At 50.5% G+C, this 20,113-nt stretch overlaps 1 protein-coding gene across 1 annotated transcript; it reads left to right on the top strand.

Moving 5' to 3' along the window:
• Nucleotides 1-87: 87 nt before the first annotated feature.
• LOC135981881 (myb/SANT-like DNA-binding domain-containing protein 2) lies at nucleotides 88-2,406 on the top strand. Its single transcript, XM_065586644.1, has 2 exons — nucleotides 88-1,245; nucleotides 1,793-2,406. The coding sequence occupies exons 1-2, from the start codon at nucleotides 705-707 to the stop codon at nucleotides 2,260-2,262; spliced, it is 1,011 nt and encodes a 336-aa protein (XP_065442716.1). The 5' UTR covers nucleotides 88-704; the 3' UTR covers nucleotides 2,263-2,406.
• The last annotated feature ends 17,707 nt before the right edge of the window (nucleotides 2,407-20,113 follow it).

Genomic DNA, 20,113 nt, shown 5'->3' with positions numbered 1-20,113 from the left:
GCCCACACACCACCCCAGGAAAAGGAGCAGTGAAGATGGGTCCTCCAGGCCCTCCGAGAATGGCTGCTTCCCTGCAGCCTGTCAGAGCTCACAAGGCTCAGATAAAAGGAGTTACAGGACTCAGCAGAGCGCTGGCTGGGCCTAGAAGGGGGAAGAAGGAGTGGAAGGCTGTGTGACTCCACAGGCTCAAGCAGCGATAGGACTGTGCAGTTTTCAAGGTTCAGAGACCTGGAAGAGAGAACCTGAATAAAAGGGGGCCGAGATTATTACAAGCTCCCCAGGCAGAGAGGAGACCCTGAGAAATCAGGACAGAGACTGAGGCCTGGTCTACACTACGGGTTTAGGTCGACTTTAGCAGCGTTAAACCGAATTAAGCCTGGACACGTCCACACAACGAGGCCCTTTCTTTCGACTTAAAGGGCCCTTTAAACCGGTTTCTTTACACCACCTCCGACGAGGGGATTAGCGATAAAACCGGCCTTTGCGGGTCGGAATTGGGGTAGTGTGGACGGAATTCGATGTTATTGGCCTCCGGGAGCTATCCCACAGTGCTTCATTGTGACCGCTCTGGACAGCGCTCTCAACTCAGATGCACTGACCAGGTAGACAGGAAAAGACCCGCGAACGTTTGAATTTCATTTCCTGTTTGCCCAGCGTGGAGAGCACAGGTGACCACGCAGAGCTCATCAGCACAGGTAACCGTCATGGAGTCCTCCCAGGATCGCAAAAGAGCTCCAGCATGGACCGAACGGGAGGTACGAGATCTGCTCGCCATATGGGGAGATGAAGCAGTGATAGCTGAACTCCGTAGCAGTAAAAGAAATGGAAAAGTATTAGAAAAGATCTCCAAGGCCATGAAGGACCAAGGCCATAACAGGGACACACAGCAGTGCCGCGTGAAAATTAAGGAGCTACGGCAAGCCTACCACAAAGCCAGAGAAGCAAACGGAAGGTCCGGGGCAGAGCCGCAAACTTGCCGCTACTACGCGGAGCTGCATGCGATCCTAGGGGGTGCAGCCACCACTACCCCAACCGTGTGCTATGACTCTCTCACTGGAGAAACACACAGGGAAGACGGTTCGGGGAACGAGGAAGATGACGATGGAGGTACTGTAGGTAGCTCACAGCAGCAAGGAAGCGGAGAAACCGGTTTCCCCAACAGCCAGGATATGTTTGTGACACTGGACCTGGAACCAGTAACCCCCGAACTCACCCAAGACCCTCAGGGCACACAGGAGACCTCTGGTGAGTGTAACTTTGTAAATATTTGTAAACATTACCAAAAAAAAGCAAGCAAGTCTGTTAACGTGTATGGGGATGGAGCGGAAATCCTCCAGGGACATCTCCAGAAAGCTCTCCTGGTTGAAATGGGGTGATTTTATTAAGGGGGACATTCAGAGGCGCCCGTTCCTGCTATTCTGACCAGAAATGTTCCCCGCTGTTAACCACGCGGTGGGGGGGAGGGGTGAAGTGATCATCCCAGACAATCGTGTGTGTGTGGGGGGGGGGGGTGGTTTACTTGTGTTTGTGCCGCATGTTAACCGGGAAACCGCAGCCCCCTCCTTTTACATTGAAACCCCATTTTAAATGGACAACCCAATTCATCCTTGATATGGGAAATGCGCTGCTGTTTGCAACCTTTCCCGCATGTTAAGAAGGTTAAAAAAGCCAAAACACTGTGGCCTACGATGGCTGCCTGCAAGCCGAAATATGCGACCTTGTAATGAAAGAGTGTACCCATTGTTCCCTAAAATGTGTCTTTTTTAACCACCTCTCCCTTCTCCTCCACCAGCTGCAAATGTTTCTCCTTCGCAGAGGCTCGTGAACATTAGAAAGAGAAAACGTAAGACGAGGGACGAGATGTTCACGGAGCTGCAGATGTCCGCCCAGGCTGATAGAGCACAGCAGAATGCGTGGAGGCAATCAATGTCGGAGATGAGAAAAGCCCAACATGAACGAGAGGAGAGGTGGCGGGCTGAAGACGATAGGTGGCGTCAGCTTGCAGACAGACGGCAAGAGGCAATGCTCCGTCTGCTGGAGCATCAAAGTGATATGCTCGAGCGTATGGTTGAGTTGCAGGAAAGGCAGCAGGAGCAGAGACCGCCGCTACAGCCCCTGTGTAACCAACAGCCCTCCTCCCCAAGTTCCATAGCCTCCTCACCCAGACGCCCAAGAACACGGTGGGGGGGCCTCCGTCCACCCAGTCACTCCACCCCAGATGATCGCCCAAGCATCAGAAGGCTGGGCTTCAATAAGAGTTAAAGTTTTAAAATGCAGTGTGTCCTTTTCCATCCCTCCTCCCCCACCCATCCCAGCTACCTTGGCAATTATCCCCCTACCTCTGTAAGGAACTAATAAAGAATGCATGAATGTGAAAAAACAATGACTTTATTGCCTCTGCAAGCGGGAGGGGAGGGGAGGGTGGGGTGGGGTGGTTGGTTTACAGGGAAGTAGAGTGAACCAGGTCGGGGGGGGGGGTTGGAGGGTTCATCAAGGAGAAACAAACAGAAGTTTCACACAGTAGCCTGGCCAGTCACAAAACTCGTTTTCAAAGCTTCTCTGATGCGCACCGCGCCCTGCTGTGCTCCTCTAACCGCCCTGGTGTCTGGCTGCGCGTAATCAGCGGCCAGGCGAGTTGCCTCAACCTCCCACCCCGCCATAAAGGTCTCCCCCTTGCTCTCACAGATATTGTGGAGCGCACAGCAAGCAGCAATAACAATGGGGATATTCTTTTCGCTGAGGTCTGAGCGAGTCAGTAAGCTGCGCCAGCGCGCTTTTAAACGTCCAAATGCACATTCCACCACCATTCGGCACTTGCTCAGCCTGTAGTTGAACAGGTCCTGACTACTGTCCAGGCTGCCTGTGTATGGCTTCATGAGCCATGGCATTAAGGGGTAGGCTGGGTCCCCAAGGATCACGATAGGCATTTCAACATCCCCAATGGTCACTTTCTGGTCCGGGAAGAAAGTCCCTTCCTCCAGCTTTCGAAACAGAGCAGAGTTCCTGAAGACGCGAGCATCATGTACCTTTCCCGGCCATCCCACGTTGATGTTGGTGAAACGTCCCTTGTGATCCACCAGGGCTTGCAGCAGCATTGAAAAGTACCCCTTGCGGTTTACGTAGTCGGTGGCTTGGTGCTCCGGTGACAAGATAGGGATATGGGTTCCGTCTATGGCCCCGCCACAGTTTGGGAATCCCATTTCAGCAAAACCATCCACTATTGACTGCACGTTGCCCAGAGTCACTACCCTTGCTATCACCAGGTCTTTCATTGCCCTGGCAAATTGGATCACAGCAGCCCCCACAGTAGATTTGCCCACTCCAAATTGATTCCCGACTGACCGGTAGCTGTCTGGCGTTGCAAGCTTCCACAGGGCTATCGCCACTCGTTTCTCAACTGTGAGGGCTGCTCTCATCTTGGTATCCTGGCGTTTCAGGGCAGGGGAAAGCAAGTCACAAAGTTCCATGAAAGTGCCCTTACGCATGCGAAAGTTTCGCAGCCACTGGGAATCGTCCCATACCTGCAGCACGATGCGGTCCCACCAGTCTGTGCTTGTTTCCCGGGCCCAGAATCGGCGTTCCACGGTATCAACCTGCCCCAGTGACACCATGATTTCCACATTGCTGGGGCCTGTGCCTTGTGAGAGGTCTATGGCCATGTCAATTTCCTCATCACTCTCGTCGCCGTGCTGCAATCGCCTCCTCGCCTGGTCCGGGTTTCGCCTTGGCATGTTCTGGCTCTGCATATACTCCAGGACAATGCGCGTGGTGTTCATAGTGCTCATAATTGCCACGGTGATCTGAGCGGGCTCCATGATCCCAGTGCTAGCTATGGCGCCTGGTCAGAAAAAAGGCGCGAAAGTAGTATCTGATGGACCAGGAGAAGGAGGGAGGGAGGGAGGGAGGGAGGGCCGAGTGACGACATGGCGTACAGGTACAGGAACAGGGAGAAACACAAACAACTGTCACACAGAATGGTCCCCCCAAAGATTAAACTGGAAACCCTGGGCTTAGCAGGCCGTTGATTTCACGGAGGAAGGGGAAGCAAATGAACACAGAACAAATCTATTTTTTACATCTTAAGGTGGCAGCCGACGCTGCAGCATGAGTGACAGCCATACCAATACGACGACGATGGGTACCAATCATAAAATACCATCATCTGCCAAAAGGCAAGGGGCTGCTGCTGTGTAGCAATGCAGCCCCACGTCTGCCAGCCCCACGTCCGCCAGCACCCAGCATCGCCCTCGGCCTCTTCTGGGTGCTTAGCAGACAATATTGGGCAATTGGCAGAAAATAGTATATTATGACTGGTAACCGTCATCATCAAAACAGTAGCATGTCTGCCCAGGTGGCCATGATTGACAGCCATACCAGTATGACGACGACGGGTACCAGTCATAATATACCATCGCCTGGAAGGGGCTGGTGCAATGCAGCACTACGGCTGCCAGCCCCACGGCTATCACTCATGCTACACCGTCTACCGCCAAAAGGCAGTTAGCAGCTGCTGCTGTGTAGCAATGCAGTCCCACGTCTGCCGGCACCCAGAGGACATATGGTGACGGTGAGCTCAGCTGAGCTGAGCGGGCTCCATGCTTGCCGTGGTATGTTGTCTGCACAGGTAACCCAGGTAAAAAGGCGCGAATCTATTGTCTGCCGTTGCTGTGACGAGGGGGGAGGGGCCTGACGACATGTACCCAGAACCGCCCGCGACACTGTTTTGCATCATCCGGGCATTGGGATCTCAACCCAGAATTCAAAGAAAAGGCGCGAACCGCTTCTCGGCTCGAGCTGTGGCGCAAACGTAGTATCTGACGGCCTAGGGGAAGGAGGGAGGGGGGCCGAGTGACGACATGGCGTACAGGCACAGGGAATTAAAATAAAGAATTAAAATAAAGAATTAAAATAAAGAACGGTGGCTGTGCATCAGGGAGAGACACAAACAACTGTCACAGACTGGTCCCCCCCAAAGATTAAACTGAAAACCCTGGGTTTAGCAGGCCGTTGATTTGACGGAGGGAGGGGGAAGCAAATGAATACAGAGAAAATCTATTTTTTTACATCTTAAGACGACGGTGCAGCGTGACTGATAGCCCTCGGCATCTTTCTGAGTGCTTGGCAGCAAATACGGGGCGGTGTATGACGATGGTCTTCAGGCCTATTGCACGAGCTGCTGCTCGGGGAAGACTCTGCTAATGTGCGATGACCCGACTTGTAATAGGATGGCTAACAGTCATAATACACCATTTACTGCCAAAAGGCAAGCCCCACGGCTGCCAGCACCCAGATCGCCGATGAAGGCTACCAGTCTACTGCACCGTCTACCGCCAAAAGGCAGTTAGCAGCTGCTGCTGTGTAGCAATGCAGTCCCACGTCTGCCGGCACCAAGAGGACATATGGTGACGGTGAGCTCAGCTGTGCTGAGCGGGCTACATGTTGTCTGCACAGGTAACTCAGGTAACCCAGGTAAAGAGGCGCGAATCTATTGTCTGCCGTTGCTGTGACGGGGGAGGGAGGGGCCTGACGACATGTACCCAGAACCGCCCGCGACACTGTTTTGCATCATCCGGGCATTGGGATCTCAACCCAGAATTCCAAGGGGCGGCGGAGACTGCGGGAACTGTGGGATAGCTGTGGGATAGCTACCCATAGTGCAATGCTCCGGAAGTCGACGCTAGCCTCGTACTGTGGACGCGGTCTGCCGACTAGAGCACCTAGAGCATTTTATTGTGTGGACATACACAATCGGCTGTATACAACCGATTTCAATAAAACCGGCTTCTATAAATTCGAACTAATTTCGTAGTGTAGAGAAACTCTCCAGGCAAGCAGGCAGGGGAGAGACCCTGCTCGAACAAGGAACAGACACAGAACCCAAGAAAGTGATAAGACAAAGTGGGAAGCAGCCCAGGGAAGGCAGCAATAGCAGCTAGTAAAGAAAGCAGCACATGGCTGCTACTTGTAGGGTCCCTGGATTGGAACCCAGAGTAGTGGGTGGGCCCGGGCCCCCCACTGGCAGGGTGCCCAAAGCCCCAAGAAAGGGACGAGTTTCATTTTGGACCCCAAGAAAAGGGCTGGAGTTTAAACAGGCCTGGAGATGGGGATGAAGACCCCAGAGAAAGCCAACCATTTGTTGGCCTGTGTTACCCCGGATGGGGTTCCTTTGTGCATCTTTAGATTATGCCTGACTTAGCCGGAGGGCTGAGCCACCAAAGAACCACCTGATGAAGGCAACTGCCAACAGGGAGCACTAGGAACAGAAAAAGGACAGAGTGCAGGCTTGCACCCAGCTGACAGGAGGCGCTCACAAGAGGCGAGTGTCCCCCCGCCCCCATCACAGACTGACACTTGTGCGCAGAAAGACAAGATGTGGGGGTGGGGTTTATGTATTTTACTGGATCAACTTTTGTTGGTGAGAGAGACACGCTTTTGTGTTTACACGGAGCTCTTCTTCAGGGCTGGGAAAGGTACTTAGTGTCACAGCTCAATACTGTTCAGCCTTGTATTGAGCTGTGACACTGAGTACCTTTCCCAGACCTAAAGAAGACCTCTGCGTAAACACAAAAGCTTGTCTCTCTCACCAACAAAAGGTAGTCCAGTAAAATACATTACCTCACCCGCCTTGTGTGACATTATCTAATTGAACTACGATTGTATAGATCACTATTGCAACCACTGTCATATAGTTGCAAAAAACTTGTACAAAGATGGTCAAGGAAGGTGTCTATGAAAAGGTTGTAATTTGCTGGTTATGATTATGCTGTCTGTATGTGTGTATCATTTTTGTATTTGAAGTATTAAGTATTGGCTATGTACTTGTATCTCAATGTGTTTGATTCTAAGTAGCACCAGTGAAGCATTTGGCCAGCTTCTTGAGAAGGGGCTATTCAAACTGAATGGCCCAGTCAAGGAGTACTTGACTGACAATGGACCCTGGGAGATGCCAATCCACATCTGATGAGCCTTCCTGGGAACGTTCAAGTAGCATGTGAGCAATGGCTGATCTACCTGTAAGGAACTGAGTCATGCATGGACATGTGACTTGTCCATGTGACTCCAAACTCCATCTTGGTGCTGTAATTTTCCACAGGAGGAACAAGGTGGTTTCCTGCCACATGGCAGAGGATATAAAAAGCCATGGAAGCCCCTCCATTTTGTCTTCAATCCTGCTTCTGACCTCTGGAGAGACTTTGTTACAAACTGAAGCTCTAAACAAAGGACTGAAGGACCCATCCAAAGCTGTGGATGTACTTCAGAGACTTGATTTAAGCCAGCAATTTATTCCATCACTGCTATAAGCCTGAACCAAGAACTTTGCAATTGTTGTATGTATTTGATTCCTTTGCCCAATTTTAACTCTCATCTATATTTCTTTCTTTTTTTATGAATAAACCCTTAGATTTTAGATTCTAAAGGATTGGCAAAAGTGTGATTTGTGAGTAAAATCTGATTTGTACATTGACCTGGGGTTTGTGGCTGGTCTTTGGGAACAGGAAAACCTTTAATTGAGGGTGCTGGTTTTCATAATCAGTCATCCCTGTAAGGAGTGCTACCGGTGGTGATACAAAGGAACTGGAGTATGTATGACTTCTGCTTAGCCAGTGGGGTGAAACAGAAGTTCTCTGTTTGGCTGGGTTGGTGTGCCTGGAAGTGGAGGATTGTCAGCCTTGGGGTGTGACTGCCCTGTCTTTTAGTAGTGTGTCCTGAATTCGATACTCTCAGTAGTGTCCCACTAGAGTACCCCTTGTTACACCTTGTTTCACTAGAGTTCAGGAAAAGCTTCAGGGAGAAGCAGCATCTCACATCAAGGAATGTGGAGAGAATAAATTCCTTTACTGCCTGTACAGCACAACTAGGAGCCCAGGTAGTAAATGCGGAGGAGTAGGAATGGGCATTTACCATCAGTGAGACCAATGCTGGAATTCTGTGCTGGTGTCCACATTTTGTAAAGGATTTTTAAACTGAAGAGGATGCAGAGAAGTTATGCATTAGCCCAAACACTGGGCTCAGCACAGGGGGAAATGAGTGAAATTGCATAGCCTGTGTCTTACAAGTCGGACTAGATGCTGTAATGATCCCTTCTGGCCTTAAAAATCTATGAAAAGAAATTTGGTATGTAAGCAAGTCTGAGGGAGCTCTGACCTGACAGCTAGTGATGAGCTAGGGAGGGGAAAAGGCTTCAGGACCAGACTCTGTTTACATGAACACACCCACTCCGCCCAGGTATCCAGCAGACAGAGCTGTGTTGCCCAAGTGTTCCTCAACTTTGGCTGGCATTGGGTTACAAATCACTGTAGAACAAATCTACCTAGAACACATCACCAAACATCGGCAATACCAGGAGAGATGAGCTGGAGTCCCCTTGAGAAGCAAAATTGGGAAAGTAACTGAAATACTTCTCTGCTGGACAGTATTTACTGAGAGACAACCTGTCCTACATGCTCAATTGCTGAGGGACAATCAACACTCATTGCTATATTTGCTTTCTACAACCAACTCTCTGTATAACTTTTCATGAGTCATGTACCTGAATATTTGGATGCTAATTGTGGCAAATTGCCAGAACTACTATGATGGGTCCCGCACTTTCTCTTAGAATCATAGAATCATAGAATCTCAGGGTTGGAAGGGACCTCAGGAGGTATCTAGTCCAACCCCCTGCTCAAAGCAGGACCAATCCCCAACTAAATCATCCCAGCCAGGGCTTTGTCAAGCCGGGCCTTAAAAACCTCCAAGGATGGAGATTCCACCACCTCCTTAGGTAACGCATTCCAGTGCTTTACCACCCTCCTAGTGAAATAGTTTTTCCTAATATCCAACCTAGACCTCCCCCACTGCAACTTGAGACCATTGCTCCTTGTTCTGTCATCTGCCACCACTGAGAACAGCCGAGCTCCATCCTCTTTGGAACCCCCCTCAGGTAGTTGAAAGCAGCTATCAAATCCCCCCCTCATTCTTCTCTTCTGGAGACTAAACAATTCCAGTTCCCTCAGCCTCTCCTCATAAGTCATGTGCTCCAGACCCCTAATCATTTTTGTTGCCCTCCGCTGGACTCTTTCCAATATTTCCACATCCTTCTTGTAGTGTGGGGCCCAAAACGGGACAGAGTACTCCAGATGAGGCCTCACCAATGTCGCATAAAGGGGAACGATCACGTCCCTCGATCTGCTGGCAATGCCCCATCTTATACAGCCCAAAATGCCATTAGCCTTCTTGGCAACAAGAGCACACTGTTGACTCATATCCAGCTTCTCGTCCACTGTGACCCCTACGTCCTTTTCTGCAGAACTGCTACCTAGCCATTCGGTCCCTAGTCTGTAGCAGTGCATGGGATTCTTCCGTCCTAAGTGCAGGACTCTGCACTTGTCCTTGTTGAACCTCATCAGGTTTCTTTTGGCCCAATCCTCTTCTTGTGGGGGTGTTCAGGGCACCATTTCTCACCCCTGATCTGGGGTATTAACTGTTCCACTAGTATCCCAGAGAAGGGGAGTGGAGAGGGAGGGACCTGGGCCTGCCCTATACTCTGGGTACCAGCCCAGGGGCCCTAGGGATAGCGGCGAATCACTTGAACTACTGATTCCTTTCCCTGGGCTACTTCCCTCTCCGGCCCTTCAGCTTGTGGGGCTTCCTGCCCTCTCTCTGCTTGGGCCAAGTTTCTCCCAACCCCTTGTGTCTGTGGAGTCCCTCTGCTCTGCACAAGCCGGGTTTCCCTTTACCTAGGGTCTTAGTCTTCTGGCCCACCACAGCACTTTTCCGAACTCTCCTCTGCTTCCCTCCAAACTGCTCTCCTTCAAACTGCTCTCTGCTCCAATGCCAAACCACTCTGCTTCAACTCCTCCAACTGTCTGATTGAAGCAGGGGGGGGTTATCAGGTGACTGGTTTCAGGTGCTCTAATTGGCTTAATTGGCTTCAGGTGCTGTAATCTGTAGCAGCCTCTCGTCCCTCTACAGGGAATAAGGCTCTCCTCATCCTGGGGCTTACATATCTCCCATCTATCACTCTCCTGCTGCCCTCTGGCCATGCTGTATCACAGATCCCCTCCCACCCCGCTCAACACCATGGGGTTGGGCTACTTGGGACGAGAGGCAGTGCTGTCGTGACAGGCCATCAGCGTTGCCGTGTTGGCTTCCAGCCCTATGCTGTACCCAGAAATGGAAGGGTTGCAAGGATAGGAACCATCCAGTCACTCTCACATTCCTCTCCTTGTTTCTGTGCATCCACTGGAGCGGGGCGTGGTCTGTCATAAGGGTAAACTGCCACCCCAGTAGGTAGTAGCGAAGAGTCTCCATGGCCCATTTTACCGCCAGACATTCCTTTTCAACGACGGCGTTCTTTTGTTCCCTGGGGAGGAGTTTCCAACTGAGGTACAGAATCGGGTGTTCCTCCTCCCCTAACATCTGCGAAAGGAATGCTCCTAGCCCTACCTCCAAGGCATCTGTTTGTAGGACGAATTCCTTCTCGAAGTCTGGGGCTATGAGCACTGTACGACAGCAAAAGGCTGTCCTTAAATCTGCGAATGCTCCTTCCGCCGCATCAGTCCACTTTACTGTCTCAGGGCCCCGAGCTTTTATCAGGTCCGTCAACGGCCCTGCTCTTGTGGTGACATGAGGGACGACTCTCCGATAGTATCCTACTATCCCTAGAAATGCTCTGACCTGCTTTTTGTGGACTGGTCGAGGCCAACCCTGTATTGCCTCCACTTTGTTCCACTGGGCTTACACCAAGCCTCTCCCAACTACATACCCGAGGTATCTGGCCTCAGCTAGCCTTATCATGCACTTGGGAGGGTTGGCAGTGAGGCCGGCCTTCCGAAGGGCATCTAGCACTGCTTCTACTTTTCCTTGGTGTGTTTCCCAGTCAGGGCTATGGATGACTATGTCATCTAGATAGGCAGAGGCACACTTGGCATGGGGTCGCAGCAATTTGTCCATAAATCGTTGGAATGTTGCAGGGGCCCCATGGAGTCTGAAAGGGAGGACAGTATATTGGAACAGGCCATCGGGTGTAGAGCAAGCAGTCTTCTCCTTGGCATCCTTGGCCAGGGGAATTTGCCAATATCCTTTGGTCAGGTCCAGGGTGGTTAGGGATCGGGCCTTGCCTAACTGATCAACTAGCTCGACGATGCGTGGTATTGGGTAGGCATCGAATTGGGATACTTCATTCAACTTCCGGAAGTCAGTGCAAAACCTCAGGGTGCCGTCAGGTTTGGGGACTAGGACAATAGGGCTGGACCACTGGCTGGGGGATTCTTCAATAACCCCGAGTTCCAGCATCTTCTTCACTTCCATCCTAATTTATTCCCTTTTAGCTTCCGGTATTCGGTACGGTCTTATCGTCACCCTCACTCTGGGACTGGTGACGATATGATGTTGGACCAGTGTCGTACAGCCCGGCTGTGTACAGAACACGTCTTGGTTCCATTGGATCATATCAATGACTTCTGTTCGTTGTTCTGGGGTTAATTCGGGGGATATCCTCACTTGCCCCGTGGGTCGTCTGTCTGAGGTGGAGCTCCCCGAATGACCAGGCACGTCTCTCAGTCACTCCAGGGCTTCAGTAAGTTGATGTGGTAGATCTGCTCTGGCCTTCAGCAGTCTGGATATCTGACCTTATAGTCCACCTCCCCAATGGCTTCCACTATCTCATATGATCCATGCCAACTGGCCAGGAGTTTCCTTTCTGCTGTCGGCACTAGCACCATCACCCGTTCTCCCGGCTGAAATCTCCGTACTTTCGCCCGGCGGTTGTAATATGTCCGCTGGGCCTCTTGTGCTTTTTCCAAATGTTCTCGTACTATGGGGGTCACTCGAGCTATTCGCTCTCTCATCTGTTTCACGTACTCAGTTACATTCTTTCCTGGGTTGGGTTGTTCTTCCCAATCCTCCTTGGCGATATCTAATATTCCGCGTGGGTGGCATCCATATAGTAGCTCAAAGGGAGAGAAACCAGTGGACGCCTGGGGAACTTCCTGTATTGCAAACATCAGGTACGATAGAAGGGTATCCCAGTCTTTTCCATCCTGTGCTACCACCTTCTGGATCATACTTTTAAGGGTACGGTTAAACCACTCAACCAGTCTATCTGTTTGTGGATGGTAGACTGAGGTCTGTATGGCCTGGATGCGGAGTAGGGCACATAAGTCCTTCATTAATTTCGACATGAAGGGGGTTCCTTGGTCTGTCAGGATCCTTAGGGATGCCCACTCTGGCAAAAACCTGGAGTTGTTTTTTTGCTATTGTCTTGGATGTGGGGTTTCTTAAAGGAATGGCTTCTGGATACCGCGTGGCGTAGTCAAGGATGACTAGTACGTTTCGGTGGCCCTGTGCCGATCTTTCTAGCGGGCCCACTAGGTCCATGGCTATCCTCTCGAAAGGGACTTCAATAATAGGCAAAGGGACTAATGGGGCCCGCAAATAAGGTCGGGGGCTATGCAACTGGCATTCAGGGCAGGAGGCACAATAGCGTTGGACCTCCGCGCGTATTCCTGGCCAATAAAACCTTCTTAGGACTCTATCCAGTGTCTTGTCTACTCCTAGATGTCCCCCAGATAAATTACTGTGAGCTAACTCTAGTACTGCCCTTGTGTGTTTCCATGGGACTAAGAGTTGCTCTACTTCTTCCCCTCGTATTTGCTCTATCCTGTACAACAGATCACGTTTGAGCACATAATATGGCTTTGGGCCTTTGGTCTTTCCCTCCACGGGTACGCCATTTACTTCTACTACCTCCTCCCTCACATTCGCATATAGTGGGTCATTGGCTTGGTCCTGCCCGAAATTCTCACGTGCGGTACCGATCTGACCTAATTCCAGGAGGCCTATTTCAACTCTGCCCCTTGGGTTGCTCCTACTTGGGCTAGGAACCGCCTCCGAGTCCTCACTGGCCTGAATTATCTTCTGGCCTCCTGAATGGGTTCGCCTACCCACAAGGGAGGCTTTCTGGTTCCCTGCTAGAATCCTGGTCCCTAAACTTTTATCTGCCCTCCTTTCCCGCCTAGACTTTTGGGTTTTCTCAGGGGATGAAAATAACTCTGGGGCAAATCCGGCAAAAATTGGGGTCAGGCTATCTGTAGGTGCCTCAGTCTCAGCCCGGGGGTTGCTACCCTCCTCTAGCTCTACTGCGGGGAGGAAGCTCTCAAACCCTGGGAAGTCCCTACCAATTAAGACAGGGTAGGGAAGCCTGGGGACCACCCCTGCAGTTACCCTGGTAGTATTCCCCTGGATCTCAATCCGTACTGGGATTGTGGGGTCAAAATTTACGGTGCCATAAATGCACGTTACCCCTCTGTTTTTGGCCCGGGTTAGTTGGTTTTGCCCCACCAACTTCCCCGAGACCAGCGTGACAGCACTCCCTGAATCCACTAATGCTATGGTCTCAATACCATTCATTTTTACCAGCCTCGTACACCCATGCGGCGTCATTGCGACCCCTACCAGGCCCATTAGACCACATTGCTCCCTGTGACCCCCCAGATTGCACTGCATAGACTCTTCCCTGTTGGGGTATTGGGCTGCTATATGCCCCAATTCCCCACACTTGTAACACCGACCCCTTACCCAGGTTGCTGCCCTCTGCCTGGGGTTATTTAGACAGCCCCCCCAGCCCTCTCTTCCCAAACCCCCCGGTCCCTTCTTGGCCTCGGGCCATTCCTCGGTGTCTTTCCTCCCAGTTATGGTTCTCCTGGAGTTCTCGACAGTCCGGGGCCTTGGATTTGGGGTTGGCTTCCTGGTTTGCCATGTCTCACCCCCTGGGGTCTGGAACAGTTCACGGGCTGCCAGCTGTCTTTCCACGAGGGAGACCAACTCATCATAGGTGGAGGGGTCATTCTGGCCAACCCAAGCCCAGAGGCCTGGTGGTAGCCCCCTCATACACCGGTCCAGTACCAGGAACTCCATCATCTTCTCAGAGCTGAGGGCCTCAGGGCGCAGCCATTTCCGGGTCTGGTGGATCAGGTCAAACAATTGCGATCGGGGTGCCTTGTCCTCCGTATACTGCCACTCATGGAACCTCTGGGCTCACAGTGCCATCGTTACTCCAGATCTGGTCAGGATCTCTGCCTTCAGCTGGGGGTAATCTGCTGCAGTCTCTGCGGCCATATCGTAGTAGACCTTCTGGGCCTCCCCACACAGGAATGGGGCGAGGATACCAGACCACTGATCTCGGGGCCAGGCCTCCCGCAGGGCTGCTCTTTCAAAAGCCAGGAGCTATGCCTCCACGTCATCCTCCCGTGTCATTTTCTGTAGGCAGTGGCTGGCCCGTATGGTCCGGGTCCCTTCACAGTTGTGGTTCAGCTCCATAAGGGCCTTCATCTGGTTCACCAGCTCTTTCAGCAGGGCTCGGTCCTGGGCAGCCTGACTCATCAACAGACGATTAGTCTCCTGCTGCATCCGAGTCGCCTCCTGTTGGGGGGTTGCTTGGACCCGGGTAGCCTCCTGCTGGGCTGCAGTGGCTTGTATTAGGGCCTTGACCACGTCGTCCATCTTGGGGACGGGATGGTTTTGGCTAACCCTGGTTTAAGTAATAAACGCGGTAATCCCACCCCTGACACCATGTATGGCAAATTGCCAGCACTACTATGATGAGTCCCGCACTTTCTCTTCTTGTGGGGGCGTTCAGGGTACTGTTTCTCACCCCTGAGCTGGGGTATTAATTGTCCAACTAGTATCCCAGAGAAGGGGAGTGGAGAGGGAGAGACCCGGGCCTGCCCTCTACTCCGGGTCCCAACCCAGGGGCCCTAGGGATAGCGGCGAACCACTTGAACTAGCGATTCCTTCCCCTGGGCTACTTCCCTCTCCGGCCCTTTAGCTTGTGGGGCTTCCTGCCTTCTCTCTGCTTGGGCCAAGTTTCTCCCAACCCCTTGTGTCTGTGGAGTCCCTCTGCTCTGCACAAGCCGGGTTTCCCTTTACCTAGGGTCTTGGTCTTCTGGCCCACCACAGCACTTCTCCAAACTCTCCTCTGCTTCCCTCCAAACTGCTCTCCTTCAAACTGCTCTCTGCTCCAATGCCAAACCACTCTGCTTCAACTCCTCCAACTGTCTGATTGAAGCAGGGGGGGGTTATCAGGTGACTGGTTTCAGGTGCTCTAATTGGCTTAATTGGCTTCAGGTGCTCTAATCTGTAGCAGCCTCTCGTCCCTCTACAGGGAATAAGGCTCTCCTCATCCTCGGGCTTACATATCTCCCCTCTATCACTCTCCTGCTGCCCCCTGGCCATTCTCTATCACATAATGTCTAAGCTGTATCGTTAAATTTATTCACTTAAATTTGGGTTACTTTAGATTATGTACTACATGTATTGTATGACTTTATCCACAAATACAAAGTTTGTTTTAAATCTAAGCACTATACCCAACTGTACAGACACTCTTTCCTTAACCCATGTATTAGATAATTTTCACATTTTAGCTTTAATAAAAATTTTAAATTTGAATGTAGGGGTAGTGAAATGTTGTCATCCTGATTGTACTCAGCCTGTCCTAACTGGGGGGCCACCCTCAACTGAACTGCACAACTAAGCAGATCCCACTGAAGAGAAAGAGGGTGGGAACAGGTGTCCCTGCCTGAGGATTATAAGCATCCTTTACCCTGACCCGCTTCCCTGTTTAAAGTTAAAGCTAAAGAAGTTCCACTGAGAGCCTTTTGTTTTGTTATGTGACCACTAGAGCTGAAATATCAGGCCTAAGTGATAAGCCCTTAGTCCTGCTGTGGGGACAGTGTTTCTGTGGAGGAGACGGCCCAGCCTGCACTAGCAGCGAGGTTCCCCCCCCGAGAGCTGAAGTCACTGGGAGCTGGTGGAACCTTGAGAGACCGACTTGCAGAGGTCACAGGAGAGAGGCAGGTGGCAGCAGAAGGTGACAGAGCAGATGATGGTGCAGTGAACAATGGCACAGTGGCAGCAGCAGGCAGTGACTAGGGTGACCAGATGTCCCGATTTTATAGGGACAGTCCCGATTTTTGGGTTTTTTTCTTATATAGGCTCCTATTACCCCCCCACCCCTGTCCCGATTTTTCACACCTGTTGTCTGGTCACCCTAGCAGTGACAGAGAGTGAACTGCAGTAACTGTGAGCCAATTGTGGCAGCAGCAGCAATGGAGGCCTTGCTCAACGTCCCCCCCACACACACACACACACTCCTCGTCGTTGGGAGGTGAACTCACGTGAATGAATCTCTGACTTCTGGGTCTCCGATGACCGAGGACAGCAGCTGTGAATGGGGTGCAGCGGAGGGAGAGGGGCGGGGCATGTTAAAGGACATTTGTCTGTCAAACTTCCACTCTGCAAGGTCAGAACAGAGGCAAAGGACACTGCCCAATGTAGTCTGGGGCAAGGGTTTTGCTCATGGTCAGCTGTGTTCGAATCATGGTTGTGGTGTTTCCCCAAAGTAATGCCAGGTTCCTTTCCCCTTTTTATTAAAAGTTTTCTCCGCTACACATAGACTCTGCACTTGCGACAGGGGAAGTGTTGCCTCTTAGTGGTGCCCAGGGGTGGTGTGTAATTTTCCTAGATTATTGGGTGGGGTCTTGAGCCGGTTCTGTGTTGTATTGTTTAGAGGGACCCCTGGATAGTGAACCCGGCCCAGGTTGCCGCTGACTCCAGCTGGCAGAAGGGTTACAGATATGACTGGAATTACTGAAATCTGAATAGAAGAGTCATGTAACTGGAATGTTACATTCTCTGGACACACCCTATCAGGAAGGACAGACTAAGCCAAAGGGGTGGGGTGGCATTCTACATCAACACACCATTTCCTGCTTCAGAGTAACTGACAGCTGAGAAGCACAGGACGGGAATGCTTATGGATCAATGGACTAACTGTTACATCACAAGTTGAGGAATTGGTGGGGTCTATTATAGACCCCAAATCAGACCAGGGAACAGGATGAACAGCTTTTGAACATCTAGCAGCTGGCTTCCTGGCCCCAAGCACCTGGGGGAGTTACCCCTCTGGGTCCCAGGTTTCAGTCATTGCCTGTTTGTATAAGAGAAACTGATACATGGGGGACACTGAGCCAGACAGGGAGACAGACGCCCTTTCTTTGCATACTAAGCAACAACTGCTCCGTGTCTCAGTTTCTCATTCCCAGAACAGGGACGTGATGCTAAATTAGCTCTGTTTGTGACACAGTGTAAAGGCCACAGCTGGAAGCTGACGGGGACAGGCAGAGCGTTAGCACTAATACCCGAACAGACCATGTCTGCGGGCTGCCTCGGCGCTGACTCTGGCCCTGGCATCTCCGGCTGCAGTTTCCCGCCTTCAGAGTTGATGAAAGTAGATCTTCCTGCTACTCAGATACTGCCACCTGCTGCCACCACCACGCTTCTCCGTGAGAAATTTTCCCTCACAGCATCACTCCCTCTGTCCCTTGTCACCAGGACCCTGCTCCCCAAGCATGGGAATGGGGTCCCCCCGACAGATATGGTAGAAGGTGTTCTTTGAACACGGCTGCAGAAATCCCCCTTCACCACATCTTCATTTCAGACTGAATGAATGAACTTGTAATTTATTGTTTATCATTCAAACCCATGAATGAACTCTAGTACGGGTCAGCTGGCAGTTCAAGGCCCCCAAAGTCTTACTTCATACCTCAGTTCTGGCTTCCTTCTCATAAGCCATGGAGTCTGATGTTCTCCCAAGCTGGTTTTACAGCCACTGTCTTGGCAGCTTGGACCTCTATTATCCCCGATGGACCAGTCTCTGGAGCGACCTTTCGTGGCAACTTCAGCCAGGTTGGACCAAACCACTGCCAGACTCCACATTCCCTCCTCCGGTGCCCTCCTCCCTTCAGACCAACATTCCAGGGTGGCTCCTAGTAACCCACTGGGCCTTCACAGAGTCCTTAGGTTTCAAGCCACAATCTCACTTCCACCCACGTATTTTATCTACCACATACCTGGGACCTAGAGTAATAAAAACCTAACACACACCCTAACATTCTCCATAATCCCTGTGATCTTTATAAGCTCTTTGGCCCTTTGATAGGCTCCAGTCACCACTCCCTGAGTCCTAGGATGTGGATCAGGGATCCTAACTCCCTCTGGGCCTTAGAAGATTCATTCTCTTGCCTCCCAATGAGCATTAGGGGATTCTTTGAGGGCCCCCTAAATCCAGACCCCTTAAGGTTTAGGAGGGGATGTTTAATCCCCACCCCGCGTTCTGCACCCCATAACCTATTCTCAAAGACCCTGCCACATCCGAGGCGTCTCAGCACTCTCTCAATACTCTTAATAGACATCTAGATCACAAAACAGCCAAAACAGGAGCATCAGGGACTAACAAGCCTGAAATGTCCCCAATGATGGGAACTAACCAGCCTCTAAAGCTTGCTGGAGATTCTACCTTGCTGACGACTTCAGTAAGCCCACAGGAATGGAGTGAAAATGCTCCTCTCCCACAAGCCTTTAGTTCTCTCCAGGCCCTGCTGGCAATCTCCTACATCTGCAGGAGCAGAGCTTCCTTTCTAGGGGGGACTTCAAATGGTCTAAGGGGATGAGCAACCTAGTGAGAGCAGGGGACTTAAACCTGGGGGGTATTTACCCATCCACATCCTTCTGTTCCCTAGTCTGGTCAATTCCCAGTGAGCCAGAATAGTTGTATATTTTGTAGTTTTCACTTTTGTTTAACTTTTCCCGAGTCCTGCTAGTTGGGTACTCTTCACCACCATCACCACCACGCCTCCCAAACGCTAAGCACCACCAATGGCAGAGCCAACCATTCTGTGCGTCATTCGGGCAATAAACTGGGATGGGAAGTATCTTAACCCAATTTCTAGGTTTAGGGGTCCATAACACCACCACTGCCATAACTGACATTATTAGGTTCCCTCACTAGTGTTCTGAGTAGAGAAGCCAAGGATTGAATGGGCCATGGAGACTGAACAACCCTCAAGATGGGGATCCTCCAGGGCAGGGAAGAGGCTCATTGGGAGGACAATGTGTAAGAATTTTGTCACGCAATCACCTGTGGTGGACCTGGCCCACAGTGAGATAAAGGGTTCTGTCTAAACATCGGTTATCTGTCTCTTACTCATCATAGATACATTTCTTCTGTTTGTACAATTAAATCTAAATGAGTTCATGAACACTAGAGACTAGATGTGTGTCTTACTCCAGGCTTTTCTAGAAAAAGATATTTCAGATCCAGATTCTCTTAATTCAAATTAAATGTAAGTTCATTAGACTATTACTTCTAAAACACTGTGCTAGATGAAGGTTAAGGTAGCAAAGCCAAGCGCTCAAAAGTTAAGAAATATCAGAATTAATGTTCCTCATGCATTATGATGCAATCTTTAATTATATGATCACATATTATATTTTCCACAGGCCTGTTTCTTTTTATCCTCCTCATGCAGTATGTAGCCCTAAACCTTATTAGCCACACACCATCCAAACCTTGCACTGAATACAATGCTCTCACCATAGTATCCGAGTGCTTCCTAAACTGAATGAATTTATCTTCAGAACACCCCTGTGAGACAAGATAATAATAGGTTTCAGAGTAGCAGCCGTGTTAGTCTGTATCCGCAAAAAGAACAGGAGTACTTGTGGCACCTTAGAGACTAACAAATTTATTAGAGCATAAGCTTTCATGGGCTACATCCCACTTCTTCGGATGCATAGAATGGAACATATATTGAGAAGATATATATCCACATACAGAGAGCATGAACAACTCTGAGATGCCAATTAAGTAAGAGAAAAAAAACTTTTGAAGTGATAATCAAGATAGCCCAATACAGACAGGTTGATAAGAAGTGTGAGAGTATTTACATGGGGAGATAGATTCAATGTTTGTAATGGCTCAGCCATTCCCAGTCTTTATTCAAACCTAAATTGATTGTGTCTAATTTGCATATCAATTCGAGTTCAGCAGTCTCTCGTTGGAGTCTCTTTTTGAAGCTTTTCTGTTGTAATATAGCCACCCGCAGGTCTGTCACTGAATGACCAGACAGGTTAAAGTGTTCTCCCACTGGTTTTTGAGTATTTTGATTCCTGATGTCAGATTTGTGTCCATTAATTCTTTTACGTAGGGACTGTCCGGTTTGGCCAATGTACATGGCAGAGGGGCATTGCTGGCACATGATGGCATATATCACATTGGTAGATCTACTTA

The sequence above is a fragment of the Chrysemys picta genome, chromosome 2 (genome assembly GCF_011386835.1).
Source record: "Chrysemys picta bellii isolate R12L10 chromosome 2, ASM1138683v2, whole genome shotgun sequence".
NCBI lineage: Eukaryota > Metazoa > Chordata > Testudines > Emydidae > Chrysemys > Chrysemys picta.
The sequence above is the reverse complement of the archived record's forward strand: the minus strand, read 5'-3'. Positions and strand labels throughout refer to the sequence as shown.

Excerpts from the sequence above, each read along its gene's own strand:
- LOC135981881 (XM_065586644.1), top strand. The coding sequence starts at position 705 with ATGGAGTCCTCCCAGGATCGCAAAAGAGCTCCAGCATGGACCGAACGG. Across the intron at positions 1,246-1,792 it reads GGGCACACAGGAGACCTCTG|CTGCAAATGTTTCTCCTTCG; the intron begins GTGAGTGTAACT and ends CTCCTCCACCAG.